Raw genomic sequence first — 16378 nt, 5'->3', positions numbered from 1 at the left:
TACAAACTGGTCCTAAAAAGGGAAGAAATGGGAAACAAAAAAAGCAATCCCTACTCAATAGAGAATCGTTTTCATATATAGAATATATTTAATAAGCTCCAATAGTGCAGGGACTGATGTGAATGAGTTCTCTGTACAGCGCAGCGGAATCAGTGGCGCTATATAAATAGATGGTGATGATGATGATAAATGGAACATTCATACAAATTCTGAAATAATCAACAGGTATGTCAGAGTATCATGTATGTTAAATTCCAGTACAAAGTTTTAAAAAAGCAAGTTGTGTTAAGTTAGATTTTCAAGCAACAAATCAATTTCCAATATGATCCAGAGTTAATTTCCAAGGTCAATTTTAATTATCAACAATATACAATGAATGTACTAGATTATTATTATGCTTCAGCTATACCGGTAGCAGACGCGGGCTGGGAGAGGCGTGGCCGGGGGGCACACAGGCGGCCGCATCTCATGAAAAGGGATGCGGCCGCGTCATTGATGACGCGGCCGCATCCGCTGTCATGTGATGCGGCCGCCTGTGCGCTGACGAGGCCGCATCTGATGTCATCAGATGCAGCCGCGGGGGAAACAATTGTATTTTGCAGCCGGGGGGGGCGGCCGGTCTGCCTACCCCCCGGCCCTAATAGCGGCCTGACCGAGCGGCCCGGGGGGCCCATGCCCCCCTGCCCCCCGGGCCAGCCCGCCACTGACCGGTAATTACGTTGACACACTGGGCCTGATTCATTAAGGAAAGTAAGGCAAAAAAATTAGTACGTTTTCTCCTGGAGCAAACCATGTTACAATGCAAGGGGTGCAAATTAGTTTATTATTTTGCACATAAGATAAATACTGGCTGTATTTCATGTAGCACACAAATACTTTATAGCTTTATTTGTACACTGAAATCTAATGTTGATCTAGGACATGCCTTACCCCAACTATAAATCATCATCATCACCATCATTTATTTATATAGCGCCACAGATTCCGCAGCGCTGTGCAGAGAACTCACCCATATCAGTCCCTGCCCCATTGGAGCTTACAGTCTACATTCCCTAACATACATATATATACACACAGAGAGAGAGGGACTAGGGTCAATTATTTTTATAGCGGCCAATTAACCTACTAATCTGCCATCACATTTTAAATTTACCTCCCCCTCCAATGCAACATGGTTTTGCCAAGGGACAAAGTTACACTTTTTTTTGTTTTACTTTCCTTAATGAATCAGGCCCACTGTGTCCTACTGAGGTAATTTGCTTAGGAGGAGTGGTAAAGGGGGGTGCACAGGAGAGTATCTGACAAAAGAAGAAGGAAAGGTATCACTTTTAAGGCTGAACTGGTGGGTTATCGGCAACATTGCAGAGTTCATACCAATATGTATATTGTAGTCATCTCTGCATCTTTTGTCCCTAGATAAGGATAAGGTGGGAGCATCACAGTGGATCTCCAATTGTAAGATTGCTGCATTAATAGCTAATGATAACCCTTCCTCGATTGATAGCTAGGGTGAGTTATGATATGTTGTCAATATTTATACCTTTGCCAAAAACGTAGAAATTTGGCTATAACTGGGCGAGGCTCTGTCATATTGTCAGCTCTCTGAGACCCAATTTGAGGGTTATTCATTTCTTCCTGGCTCCCCATTGAATGGAAATGCTGAGGTACCCCATTAATTAAGCCCCTTTAACTGATTTTGAAATTCCAATAAAACATACTTTGTTTTTGCGGTTCTGAGGTTTTCTAGGTCTTCTACTACATCAATCAAGGATTGGATTTTTCTAGCATGGTTGTCGACCATGGTTTGTAGGAAATGTACCTGATCCTCTTTGTCACGTTCTTTGTTCTAGAATGGTTATTCTAGAATAGTTGGAATTGATTTTGACTAATTTTGACTAGGGCCGAGACAAAGCTAGTTTGTAAGTCTTCTAGCTTTTTATTGATATGGGGCATTATGATTTAAAAAGTTCTTGAGCAGTTTCTGCTGTTGAGGGAGTCAATATATTAGACAAATCAGGGTTTTGGACTTCTATTCCATTAGAATCATCATGGTCAATCAGAGTGAGTGAGTTCTCTGTACAGCGCTGCGGAATTAGTGGCGCTATATAAATAAATGGTAATGATGATGATGATGATGATGAAGGGCTAAAGGTAACAAGCTGCGATTTTGAAAATCCCGCGAGTAGAAACTCGCCGACGTATTAACCTGTGATTTGATGTGAAATCGCCGGAGATGAGTTTTTTAAAAAATCGTTGGTTTCAAATTCGTAGCAAATCGCTGTCCCGATTTTTCCCCACTCTAGCTATACAAATCTCCAAATGCTGCTATTTTGCAAACCCTACCTAGTTTCAAATAAAAATTGCCAGATACAACGTGCGGCTTTCTATAGGCGTGATTGCAAAACACATCACTGTTACTCTGCCAGCCTATACAGCTGCAGGTCCCGGCGGCTGTCTAAAAATAGATGATTTTTAAAATTAAAAAAATCGCGGGGTCCCCCCGTCCAAGCATTATTAACCCTTGTGCTGCCAGCCTAGTGCTGGCTGTGCGAAAATTGCAACAAACCGCAAAGTCTATCTATAGACTAAGGGGTTTCCAATGACAGCGTGGAAATTCTATAAATAGAGCTTGCCGCTCTGTTTATTTCATTCACGATGGGTTGCTTGTACTAGATACAAGCAAAGTAATTGACGTAAAGCATGTTCCAGCTGGAATTACAAATGGGGATTCCTCCTGACCTGAAGAAAGAAGACTTCAGGCCTATTGGAATTACAAATATGGGGGTCTATGTGACCCAAAGAACAGAAGATATTTTCAAGCATGGACTTTCGTAATTACAAATATTTTGGGACATCTTCATGGACTCTTTGGAATTACAAATATTTTGGGACCTGGGTTTCAAGCCATTCTGGATTAAAAGCTGCCGACAAAAGAATAAGACATCAGATTGGTGAGTTTATGGGGTTTTATTATTTTTAATAAATATATGTGGTATAAAAGAGCGTGTTTTGTTAATTTATTGGGTTTTAATTATTTTTATTAAAATGTTATAGTTTTTATGTTGGAGTTGTGGATTATTTTAAAAAAAATTGCGTGGAACTACAGGTCGGAGCAAGGCATTTTTGCACTTGTGGTTCTCCAAGTGCCAGCATGACCTGACTGCCATGAGTATGCTGGTGCTTGTAGTTCTACAAGCACCAGCATGCCCAGACTGTTTAGGGCCTGGCTGGGACTTGTAGTTCCACAAACAAAAATGGAATCAGTTTGTTTATATTACATTATATCATTGTTATTACCCTACACCTACTGCCCAGGGGTGTAGAAAGTGCCATAGTGTTCCAGCACTGGGCTGGTTGTTACTAGAGTGGGTGGCCTACTCGGTTTTTTTGCAGACCCCACACCTTATGGAAACCAGCCCAGCGCTGAGCAGCCTGGGGTTGGTTTGTCATTATGGCAGAGGCACCCCTGCCACGGGGTCCCCCGGCTATAGTGCCACCTACCCCCGACTGGTTTGCCTAGTGCTGGTTGCCTGAAAATCGGGGGGACCCCACACAAATTTTTTCCAGATTTTCATGCAACCAGCAGTAGGCTGGCATCATTAGGGTTAATAGTGCTTGGATGGGAGACCCCGCGGATTTTTTATTTAATAATATAATTTTATTTAGCCTAAAATCGCCAGAGTTTGCCATGTCAAACTTTCAACCAATCAGAAATCAGTATCGGTTTGCAATTGGCGATTTTCTGGTAAACACCGGCGAGTTTGTTATACATGGGAGAGTTTGAAATCGGCACAAATCGTGAGAGATGACCAGCGATTTTTGAGATCATACTAAAAATCGATATTTAATACATATAGCAACATGGTGACTCAAATCGCCAGTTAACTTCCCCGAATTTGCTGCTATTTTAAATCTCTAAAAAATTCAGACCTTGAAATTTTTACCCTTAGGTGTTCACTGGTCAGCTAACAATTTGAGAAATGCACATCATTAAAAATATGGGCTTGCTATATATACAGTCACATCAAATTCACTAGTTATGCCAGTGAACAACAGGACTTCATACCAAGCAATACAATTCTCAATACTGTGGCCATTGATGGACTAAGTGATACATCAGGAGCAACTACAGTATTTTAAAAGGCCTTTTGGGGTGTAAACGCAGTCCTCACAATCTCCCAACAGGAGGTGGAATTAGAGTGACATTTACGTTGCAGGGGACAGTCAGAGGTGATTTGGATCCTATTGTCCATCACCAAATATGCTCCAAAAGTTGCAGTCAGTGTTAAAATGGACTTTACCCTGATCCAAAATAGGTACCCCAGTGGTAATAGATTGTTAGCTTAGTGGGCTATTACTGGTTAAGTAAATTAGTTATGAGTTCAGGTGGCTTGAATGCACTGCTTGATGGAGGGTTTCTGTTGGTATCCCGGGTCCGGACTCCCTGAAATACAATAATGTGGATATATTTAAGAATAAAGCGTGGGCCACCTGTGTTACACACCAGGCTCTCGGGTTCTGTCACTTACCTCTTCGCTGCCTTTCCAAGTTGTCCTCAGTCTCTGCTGGTTTTAGACCTCTCTGTAAGATGGTGTCCAGTCTGTCTCCACTCCAGAATCAGAGTATGGGCGCAGCCTTCTTGGATTCGGTCACATGATTCCTCTCAGCCAATCAGATGATAACAGCCCCCATTTTAGATTCCCTCCAAAACCAGTCCAGGGGAGCTGCCATCTTTGATATGGTCATCTGATCCACCTCAGCAACTCAGTGCTGCTTCTGCCCAGCTAATTGCAGTCTCCAATCATGAATCAACAACAACTATAAAAAAGACTTCCTGGAGCCCATACTCGTTGCCAATGCAATGTTGTATTTTAGATGCCAACCTGGATCCCAGCAGTTTGCAGTCTTGCTATTTATCCAGCTCTGACAGTGCAGTCTGCATTGTGGCTCCAGTCCGACTCCAGCAATCTGGTTCCATTTTCTCTGGTTCCATTCTGGTTACAGCAATCTTCTTCCAGCATTCCAGTTACAGCATTCCGGTTCCATTTTGGTCACAGCATTCCGGTTCCATTCCAGTTACAGCAATCCTCTTCCAGCATTCTGGCTACAGCATTCCAGTTACAGCATTCTGGTCACAGCATCCTGGTTCCATTCCGGTTACAGCAATCCTCTTCTAGCATTCCGGTTTCAGCATTCCATTCCCTTCCGGTTACAGCAATCCTCTTCCAGCATTCCGGTTACAGCATTCCGGTTCCATTCCGGTTACAGCATTCCATTTACAGTCTGGTCCAGCATTCCGGTTTCATTACGGTCCAGCAATCCAGTTCTTGTTTGTTCTCCCTGCTAGTGTAATCACCATCTGCACCAGTCCATTCACTACAAGCAGAGGAACATTATCAGGCCACCCAGCTTTGACCACGTAGTCACCAGTCCAGCTCCAGAGACACAACCCAGTCTGGATACAGACAGATCATCAGGCGTGACAACCTGATGATATTGACCTAATCAAGGCCACCAGGTGTACCAGCTCCCAATGGCAGTACAGTCAGCAGATCCTGTACCTAATATCTTAAGTGAAGTCATCAAATTTAGGATTTAGGATAGTGTTCCAGGACTCAAGTGGATCCCCTTCCCGGAATAGATAGGTAAGTCAGCTCAATAGGAAATCATTGCTCTCACATGTCAGTCCCTCAGACAATGGCATTGGATTGAAACTTGTGTACTGGAAGTCAGTTTGATCAACTTCCTGGTGCCAGTAAAGCAAGTCCACTCAATAGAACACTATCACCACCACTCTCAATGGAGACAAAAAATCAGCTTGGTGACTGCCTTTGCCATCTGTGTCTTTCTCTGGGTGGTCCCAGGGTGATTTCCCCCTCACATGGCAGAGGGAGATTCCTAATGATATGCGATATTGCAATGTCTATCACAATGGGGTTGAAGCCTGTGGTCATAAACACCTTCACTGTCGAAGGCCAAAGTCTAGTGCGATGAAAAGTGACCTCAGGTCATTTTAACTCCAGCTGAAGCACTAAGGTGTACTCTAACACTCAGACCTCTTTTCACTAGCATGCACTGGGAGTTGAACATGGATTACTGCAGATATCTGGAGCACACTCAGGAACCCTGGTAAGAAGCAGCTATGCTAGATGGCCCACCCACCGGAAGAACCTCCCAGCAGTATTTAAATGCTGGGGTAAATTCATACAAACCCTCTCATTAACCACCAAACAAGCAAATAAGACCGGTTTCCAGCTTACTACCTGGTATTCCGGTTAACTATTGACAGGTCGACCCTCTATTGATATCTAATATTCTATAGCTATAGATATAGAGATATATTAAAATTGTCTGCACTCTACTAAGAAATATAACTATACTTTCTCTATCATACCATCTGAGGTACCCTGTTTCACCATGGGGTATATAGATTGCAGAATTTCAAGAGCATTCTTCGGATCTATAACCTTTCCAGTCTAACAAAAATTGAAGGTCACCTCTGGAAGTGCGAGAGTTTAGGGTTTCGTTGACATCGTACTCTTGGTATTGTATAGAAACAGCCACAGTAGATTTTTTAGAAGAATAAAATTTGTTAACTGCAAGTGGTTTTAGAAGACAAACATGGAAAATGTTGAGTATCTTGATTGTGGGAGATAATTCTAGTCTGACTGCTACTAGGTTGATGGCCTCCAAGATTTTAAAGGGACCAATAAAACAGGGGGCAATTTTCCTGTAGAAGTCTAAAAGCCATAAATTCCAGGTGGGCAGCCACTCTTTATCTCCTGGGGAGAGAAGAGGATTAGATTGTCTCTTCATATCAAAAGATTTTCTACTTAGGGCAGAGGTTTGAAACAGATTTTGCTTGATTCAAGTCCAATGAGAGGAACAATTCTGCAGGAGTGAATCCACTGTGGGCACTCCTGATGATGGTAGGTCATAAAATGGCAGAAGTTTAGAATGGAATCCGTGCAGCCCAAAAAAATGGAGATACAGAAGTAGCTTAACAGCAATGATTGTTATGCGCGAATTCAGCCCATGGTAAAAGATTAACTCAATTGTCCTGTTTAGTGGCGATGTAGCACCTTATGAACTTTTCAAGCTCCTGGTTTGTTCTCTCAGTCAAGCCATTGGTCTGAGGGTGATAGGCAAAAGAGAAATTTAACTTGATACCACAGATGCGGCAGAAGGCTCGCCAGAATTTCGATACAAATTGAGACCTCTGGACGGATACTATGATGTCAGGACAACCGTGAAGATGGAATATTTCCTTAATAAATAGATGAGCTAGCCTGGAAGCTGATGGTAATTTCTTTAATGGAATAAAATGTGCTGCATGACAAAAGCGACCCATGACTACCCAGACTAAGGAACATCCGTTGGAACTGGGTAAATCAGTCATAAAATCCATTGACAGGTGACTCCATGGTCAGTCAGGTATAGGTAGAGATTGAAGGAGTCCATAAGGATTCTTTCAGGCAACTTTGTTTTGTGTACAAATGGAGCATGAAGAAACAAATTCCTCGACATCTGAATGCAAAGAGGGCCACCAATAACTGTGCAGGATTAGATCTTTGGTTTAACTAGCACTGTAATGTCTGGTAAAGTGCGAAACATGAGCCCAATGAAAAAGATACAGGTGCAGAATAGGTGGAACGAAGTTTTCCCGTCAGGAATTCTAAGCCGTGTAGGAGTGGTAGCCACGATGCACTCTGAATCAAGGATGGGTCTGCTGGTTTCCTGGTCTTCGATATCAGTGGAGTCAAAAGAACGGGACGGGGCATTAGCTTTTTTATTTTTGGAGCCTGGTCTGAAGGTAATAAGCATATCGAAGCAGGAGAAAAATAGAGACCACCTGGCTTGCCGAGGGTTTAAACAGGGAGCAGATTGAAGATATAGAGCATTCTTGTGGTCTGTGTAGATGGTTATGGGGAATTGAGTCCCCTTCAGATGATGCCTCCATACTTCTAAGGCTAATGTGATAGCTAAGAGGTCTCGATCACCTGTGCTATAATTTCTCTTAGCCGAGGACAACTTTCCAGAGAAGAAGCCACAAGGATGCAGTTTTCTGCAAGATTCTTCTGGGAGAGAACTGCTCCAACACCAATGGATGAGGTGTCTACCTCAAGGAAGAAAGGTAAGGAGGGGTAGGCCTGCTGCAAAATAGGTGCAGAAATAAAAGCCCTTTTTTTAGCAAGGCGAAGGCCACTGTAGCCTCTGGTGACCAATGTTTGGAATTGACATTTTTCTTAGTTAGGGCAGTGATGGGTGCCCTTGATGAAACGTTGATAATAATTAGCGAACACCAGAAATCGCTGGACCGCCTTAAGATCTACAGTTAAGGACCAATCAAGAATTGCCTTAAATTTCCCGGGATCCATTTGGAGACTCGAGCCAAATACTAGATACCCAAGAAAGTGAATTTGTTTCTTTTCAAACACACATTTTTCCAATTTACAGGCTGTGTTGGTGGAGCTGACTGAGACCCATAGAGACATGTTTGCGATGAAAGATCAGAATGGGAGAAAAAAATGAGAATGTCATCCACATATATAACCAGGAATTGATATAGAAAATCTCTGAAGATTTCATTAATGAAATTTTGAAAAACTTCTGGGGCATTGCATAACCCAAAAAGCATAACCTGGTACTCAAAGCGGCCATCATGCGTATTAAAGACCGTTTTCCATTCATCTCCCCACTTAATTCACATCAGGTTGTAAGCGCCTCTGAGGTCTAGCTCAGTGAACACCAAAGCCACTCTGATACGATCGAACAACTTGGGCATAAAGGGTACCGGATATTTATTCTTTACGGTGATGGCGTTTAAAACCCGGTAGTTGATACAGGGACATAAACCACCATCTTTGTTTTTTACGTAAAAGCAGCAGAAGAAGACTTCCTGATGAATCAACGTTTGAAGTAATCTTTGATGTCAGCCGACATAGCCGGGAACTCAGGCAGAGATTAAGGGTAAACACAGCCACGAGGTTGAGTTTTGTTAGGAAGCAGTTCAATACCGCAGTCTATGTGGAGGGAGTTTAGAGATTTCCATCACACAGAAGATGTCAGCAAATGCACTGTACTGAGGTGGAATGGCAGAAGAGGAGTCTGAAGTAGAAGAAAAATCCTGACATGATGGTTCTTTTTTCTGCAAACAACGGGAATGGCAAGAGGATTCCAAAGAGAGAACTTGTGCTCAATGCCAATCCAAACTTGGTTAGTGAAGTCGCAACCAAGGAAAACCGAGAACCACGGGGTTAATGGCCACAGGAATTACCAGGAAGGAGATAGACTCTTTATGTAAGGCTTCAATCTGAAGGGTGATAAGAAAGGTACGCCTCTTGATAGAGCCTCCCTCAATTTTAATACTGTCAATGGCAGTAATATCAATACGCCTGTCCAAGGGAAGACTTGGCAAGAATAATTCAGTGACCGTGTCAGCACTTATGAAGTTCCCAGCTGCACCAGATTCAATAAGTTCCAGTAAGGAGACTTGTTTGTCCGCATATTGTAGAAGAGCTTGAACAGCAAAATTAGAGATAGATTGAGATGAGGCAGCTATGCCTAACCTAGCCTCTCCAGAACCAGTTAGGATTTACCGTCTCCCGGCCGATTAGGGCAGTTACCCATGATGTGACTGGACTCTCCACAATATAAACATAAGCGGTTCTTAAACTGCCTCTCCCTCTCTTTTGGGGAGAGGTGGGCTCTTCCCAATTGCATTGGTTCTCTCCAAGGTAACCATCGGTGGCTGGAAACGAGGAGCAAGATTAACTCTGGATCGCCGTGACTGCTCCCTCTCCTGATGATGCTCCCAGATATGTCTATCTGATTGCAAAGGGAATTCAGCGAGGTAGGGAGTTCTCACCCTGTTAATTAATTTTGCTACAGAACTAGGGATCCTCAGGTGACTCTGGTAGTTGCCCTCACAGTTTCATGGGATTTCCATCTAATATATGTTTTTCCTCTAATAGTATGCTTCCTTGAGAGAAAGAGCTCCAGTGATCTTGGTGGAAACAGACTGGCCAAAAAGAACATGGCACGAAGACATCCTAAGGGTGGTAGCCAAGCCAGGATGGCGAATTCCACTAAGGAAGGATCTTCTATTTCAAGAGCCATTTTTACATCACATTTTAGCTCGGTTTAACGGCATGGCTCTTAAATTATCACTGAGTTTGGAAGAATTATTTGCTATAGGGTGAATATAAAGGATTTCAAACCTGAGTTTTCAGGTTGTCCTGTCTTCTCTCCTCTCCTTTCTTCAGAATGATTTAGATTATGGGCTAAGATTAGGTTACTTAAGGGTTCAGGCGTCAACTTTGTCTATCTTCTTTCAAAAGAAGCTCACTAGTATTCCAGAGGTGCAGACTGTTTTGCAGGGGGTTCTTAGACTCCAGTCGCTCTTTGTTCCTCCTTTAAAACCATGGGATCTTAAACAGGTTTTATTGGTTTTGCAGCAACATCTTATAGAACCTTTAGATTCGGTAGAATTTAAATATCTTACTTGGAAAACGTTTATTCTCCTTGCAATTTCTTTGGCAAGAATAGTTTCATGATGATATAGTAGTGCTACAAATTCCCATTTCTCCCGTACTCCTCTTTTCAGCCTAAGATGGTTTTAGGATTTCACATTAACATCCTTCCTTTCGACAAGAAGGTTCGGTGGATAAGCAGGATCCCTATTTACGTTGGGATGTGGTCAGATCTAGACAGATATATGTGTCCAGAACTGCTGGTTGTCACGGCACTTGAAGTGCATAGCTTACTGGTTTCATCACTACTCACCAAAGAGGCGCAGAGTCTAACGTATCCCAGGTCTTCGCCAGGGACCCCCGCAATTGAGTATGGACTTTGCTGTGGGAGACACGCAAGTTGCTGTCCTCAGAGGGAGCAACCAGCGAAGCGTGCGAGATGGAAGAAGAGTCAGGCGGTCCGGGGCAAGCCGTGCGTATCAGAAGAAGCAATAGGGAAATCCGAAGCGTGGTCAGTAACTAGCCGGGTCAGGTACCAGGAGCACAGGAGACAAGAGAGAAGTCCAAACGTAGCCGGGTCAATACACGAGGAATGAGAGCAGGAGAAGTCAGGAACAAGCCGGGTCAATACACTGGGAGCACGAGAATACAAATAACGCTGGAGATATCAGGGACCTAACACTCTGGCACTCATTAGGTGCCAGAGTTTGGAATATATAGGGGAAGGGGGCAGGGCTACCTATTGGCGGTGGTGACGCTGAACACCACCGCCGGAGACTGTGGACAGCGTCCCGTTGCTAAGCAACGGGACGCGCGGCTGCCGTGACCCGGAAGTGATGTCTGGTTGCTTAGCAACCAGACTTCTGTTGGCAGAGACAGGCGCCCGTCCCTTTGCGGAGGACGTGGCACAGGGACGGTGCCTGACACTGGTGTTCGGAAGACATATTCTGTTCTAGTCCTGTATGAAGAAAGGTTGGCCAGTAACTAAGAAAACCATTGCTAGATGGATAAGGATGACTATGTGCCAGGGAATATCTCTGCTCATTCAACCAGATCAGTAAGTACTTCTTGGGCGGCATGTCACAGAGCCTCGGCAGAGCAGCTATGTCATGAACTTACACTTATTGGCATTGAGCATATTTAAAGTACTGAACGAGAAGGGGCCAGATATAGAAAACTCTGTACCCAGGAAGTATATTGGATACATCAACTTAATGCACTGGTCCCTCTGGGATTGAATGAAGGATTATAATTAAACAAAGTTCTCTCTTGAGTGTGTTGGGCATGTGGAAGTGAACTTATGAATATGGGAGATGGTATTCTGTTGATATGGAACTTCTATATTCACATATATATCGTTTACACATTAATCTTTATTGGGCATATATATGTGTATAGCTTTATATAGATGCATGATTTATTCTATACTTCTATGTTGTTATCCATAGAATTACCTTTGGGTTTATTTATGTAAAAAAAATTTTACATTTAATAATATCTTATTGTTTAATTGCTGTATTATATAGCTTCTAGTGCTCTCTCTTTTTTATTTGTATCCTTCGTAAAACTGAAAAGTTTTGCGCTCAGTGTCTGAGCATACTCTCCCTTACAGGCAGCTTTGGAACATCCCCATGGATCAGGATCCCCAGGTGGCATGCTAGAGAAAACAGTATTTTTGTACTTACCTTAAATCCATCTCTCTGACTCCATCTGGGGGACACTACAAACCCTCCCTTTGAGTTTTTTATGTTATTATTATTATTATTATTATTATTACTATTACTGTTATTATTAGTTTTCCTTCCTTCGGGCTATGTTAGTTATAAACTGGAGATTACCTACAGGTGGGGGGGGGGGGGGGGGTGGGGGAGGTAGGTATATAGAGGGGCCCTTCTTTATTTTTAATTAACTTCTATGGTCCCAGCTCCAGAGTTACCTCTATATCCCCCATGGTGAACCAGGGTCCCCCAGAAGGAATCAGAGAAATGGATTTAACGTAAATACAAAAATCCTGTTTTTCTTAATATGGATTAACTCTTCATTATGTGGAAATGTTTCTTGTTACATTAATGTGTGCAATTACTAGATTATGGTGTTTTAAATGAAAATACATCCATGCTTTATTGTATTGATCAAAGCAAAATAAAAAATATTTTTGGGTGAAAAAAGATGGACTTTTCTTATGCACAATTAATGGACATACTAAGATAGTTAATCAGATACTAGAAGACTAGCTTATGTCGATGCCCATCAATATAACTTGGCAGATTTGCTGTTCTAAACAGAATTTATACTTTTTAATCATGTTCTTAAATTAAATAATGAATATAATAATGTATGATGCACTTCTCTAGGTCATCACAAAATACACACTGTTAGACACCATGTATTAGCCTCTTTTATAGCCAGGAGTGTGGCTCCCCACCAAAAACCTCAAGAGACTTCCTCTCAAACTTGCTGCCTGCTTCATTGGCCTCTATGAGGTTTTGTAAAACATTAACCTTGGCACTTTGCTGGTAAAGTTACCGCTAGACTATGCTTTCCCAATGTCTTTCCTATCTTGCTACTCAAACCTTTGTTAATAAGTAATATTTCCCTATGGAAAAAAACTCCTCCCAAACCAAACTTCTGATCAGCTGTCATCAGTACTTTTGAAATATAACAAATTTTGTTTCCTGAGAACATTTATTTTTGAAGGACAGGATGGGCTATGCTTAAGAAAAATCCTGGGTTAGAGCCACTGGCGTAAATGCATCTACATTACCTACTGAAGCCGGAGAGATGATGCCATACTTGCCTACTCTTCTGGAATCTACAGGACTCCCAGAAGTGCAGGCCTCCGTCTCGGACTATTGAAGTGGGCGGATGCAAGGCTTGATGTGTCATCGCACAATGCAGCGAAGTAGTGAATTAGAATGCAAAGGATAGGGTCATGGACACGTAATCTCGGCGCCCAACCTCCCCTCAGGGATCTCCCGAAAGCAAGTTTTAGAATGTTTGGAAGTTTGGATGATGCCCAGTGGTCATCTGTATAAAGGAGGCCTCTATCACATTTCTCTGTGCTCAGCAGCATTCCCCAAAGGGCCAGGTTACAAAGGTTACTCAGTGCACAGCACTGTTCCTCAGAAAGAGGGTATTTTGGCTAGTGTATGCTAATCTGATTTATTGCTTTGATCCCTTGATTCCAACTGATAATGAGAAAATAAACACTGGGAGTTAAAATTTGGGGTAAAAAAAAACAACAACATTATTCTTGGAAAATTAGTAAACATGGTCTGTATATAAAATATATTTGTCACAAGCTGTTTAAAACCTGTATTGGAGTGGACAGAGCTAGTGATATATTCATATAGATTAATATCTCATCAGTCATCTCATTTGACACCTAAATTTTTCATAGATGCTTTTTGCTCCCCTTTTTGCCTATTTATGTCTGTTATATACATAGATATTTACCGTAGCTTGCAAGGTAGTCATTAGGAGTTGCTGAATCTGCTATATGGTATCGGATGTGATACTTGAAATGATCATCAAACACCACAGCGACTGATGTACGATTTTCCACGTCTCTCAGCAAGTCATCTTCATGCTGGTATCCTTGAATCGTTATTCCTGCAAGTAGAAAAGTACTTCAATACTCTTTATTATTTCCTTCCTTAGCCAGACTATAAGGCTTAGAGCTTTCAGTGGTCACAGCGCCCCTCCAGGGACCCTTCTCTCTGGCTCCTCCTACAAATATGGAAATGTATTATTTATATTTTCTTTCTTTCATCATAAATGGTACATTCTTCAATGTATCAATCCGCCCTCATTGATCATGCGGTACAGAGCAGAGCACAGAACCATGGCAGAGATAAATAACATAACTTCGATAGAGTAGTGTATCATAAAAAAAAGAAAAAATCCTGATGCTATCAGCCTGGGCTGCTATGCACTATAACAGGAAGGCCATAAGTGTATTGTGTAGTGAGAGCCAGTCCTAGCCTGGTCAGCACAGGTCTGCTATCTTAACAGAGAGGGGCAGGGGTTGCAAAATAAGATGTGAGCTCCCCAAAACAGAAGCTGCCAGCCCCAGTGGTTCCATTAAAATGGCCTTGTGTCCCTAAAACTCTTGCCTACTATACCAAAAGAGTAAATATAAGTAAAACGTACACCATTTTAAAATAATCTTTAATGGAATAAAAGACATTCCAATCTTTTATTCACCAGTTTATTAAATGTAATATAAAATCTTATTTATTTTACTTGATCCATTAAACTCGAAATTGGTAAAATAACTGGAAAAATCCCCATACAAAACAACACGTTCTCTTACAACAGAACGTCCTTTAACTACCAGCAAAGCAAGAGCAGTTTTTCCATGCTGGCAGCTTGTTATTGGCTGGAGGTTAGCGGGTGTAGAAACTGCTGCCGGTTGTTCGTTGTGAACGGCTGCGCGATTTTTATGGTTATTTTTCACCACCCCATTTGAACTATTGTCTCAAGAGAGAATAAAGAAGAATATAACACTTTAGACTTTATTAATTAGTGAATAACGATTTGCTGTGTCTTTTATTCTATTATAGTTTATTTTAAAATCGTGTGTATATTTTATTTTTATCTTTTGATATAATGGGCAGAGGTCTGCGGAACTCCAGTCCATGATACCAGGGGTCAGCAGTCGAAGTGGGCTGGTATATGGTGGTATCCTCCTGGTTTATCAAATTCCATTCACTTTCATTTTCCATACCGCTACTACTAAATTTTCATTTCAACCACTGCCAGGGGTCATAATTTTATTAATTATCTTTGGCCCTTTGAGAAGAGCCATGGAACTTTTCAGTGCTAAGCTGGTGGGCGTGACGGCTGCACACTATTCTAGCTGACCCTTCCCCTTAGAGGTAAAGTTGGGAACCTATGCTTGTGGTTTCCCTGTTACAGTTTAATCGAGCCCAGGTTGTCTATAAACTGGACTTCTTAAGGATTTAAGGAGGTTGTATGCTGCTTTTTATTAAATAAACTAATATATTTTTTTAACTATACATGGCATAGTGCTCTTGTTGGTGGGGACTGTCATGGACCAAAGATTGATAGTGAGGTACTGTACAAAGGTAAGGCTGTGCATAGGTCACCCAACAAATGCGCAATGTATTGCAGCCTGCAGCTTGTTGGCCACAGGCAGCATGATGCAATAAAGCATCATTCTCTGTCTCCTGAAACAGAGGGGTCTTTGTTGGACACTGAGGATAGTGGACACTGAGGATAGTTAAAGAACCACAGTACTGTATAAAATGGATGACTGCAAAATATGTATATACTAGAAGCAAATACAATTATATGAGTTCAATTCCCAACCATGGCCTTATCTGTGTGGCGTTTGTATGTTCTCCCTGTGTTTGCGTGGGTTTCCTTCAGGTACTCCTGTTTCCTCCCACACTCCAAAAACATACTGGTAGGTTAATTGGCTGCTATCAAAATTGACTCTAGTCTCTCTCTCCCTCTCACTCTGTCTGTCTGTGTGTGTATGTTAGGGAATTTAGACTGTAAGCTCTAATGGGGCAGGGACTGATGTGAATGAGTTCTCTGTACAGCGCTGCGGAATTAGTGGCGCTATATAAATAAATGGTGATGATGATGATCTGTCTTACAATATCGATATTCACAGTAACAGAGCACTGAAAAAGAGAAACACACATAGATCAAGAGTTGTTTGATCTTTGTTGAATAAAAAAAATAAAAGTTTCACTTACAAGTGCTGACGAATTGCAAACATGCATAATAAATGTGTTAACCAACTGTCAGTACCCTCTCTGATATGCATTGCAGAGGAGTCTCCTACAAAAAGAACCCGCCTCGAAATGTGTAGCAGAGACAACATTGTGCAGGAATTAACCAATTCTTCAGCCCTGGTAAGTGCGACTTTTTTT

General features: G+C 42.0%; 1 protein-coding gene and 1 long non-coding RNA gene across 2 annotated transcripts in view; one reads left to right on the top strand and one right to left on the bottom strand.

Moving 5' to 3' along the window:
• Positions 1 to 16378, bottom strand: part of LOC142095216 (ABC-type organic anion transporter ABCA8-like) — a 108733-nt gene that overhangs the window by 84602 nt on the left and 7753 nt on the right. Inside the window, exon 4 of the mRNA XM_075178100.1 lies at positions 13929 to 14084. Within this exon, the coding sequence (XP_075034201.1) occupies positions 13929 to 14084 (156 nt within the window). The remainder of the gene's footprint in view (positions 1 to 13928; positions 14085 to 16378) is intronic.
• LOC142095218 (uncharacterized) overlaps positions 1 to 16378 on the top strand; it is a 62447-nt gene that overhangs the window by 45025 nt on the left and 1044 nt on the right. The window contains exon 3 of the long non-coding RNA XR_012677760.1: positions 16278 to 16360. This is a non-coding gene — a long non-coding RNA (uncharacterized LOC142095218). The remainder of the gene's footprint in view (positions 1 to 16277; positions 16361 to 16378) is intronic.

Source organism: Mixophyes fleayi, chromosome 6 (assembly GCF_038048845.1).
Source record: "Mixophyes fleayi isolate aMixFle1 chromosome 6, aMixFle1.hap1, whole genome shotgun sequence".
NCBI lineage: Eukaryota > Metazoa > Chordata > Amphibia > Anura > Limnodynastidae > Mixophyes > Mixophyes fleayi.
The sequence above is the reverse complement of the archived record's forward strand: the minus strand, read 5'-3'. Positions and strand labels throughout refer to the sequence as shown.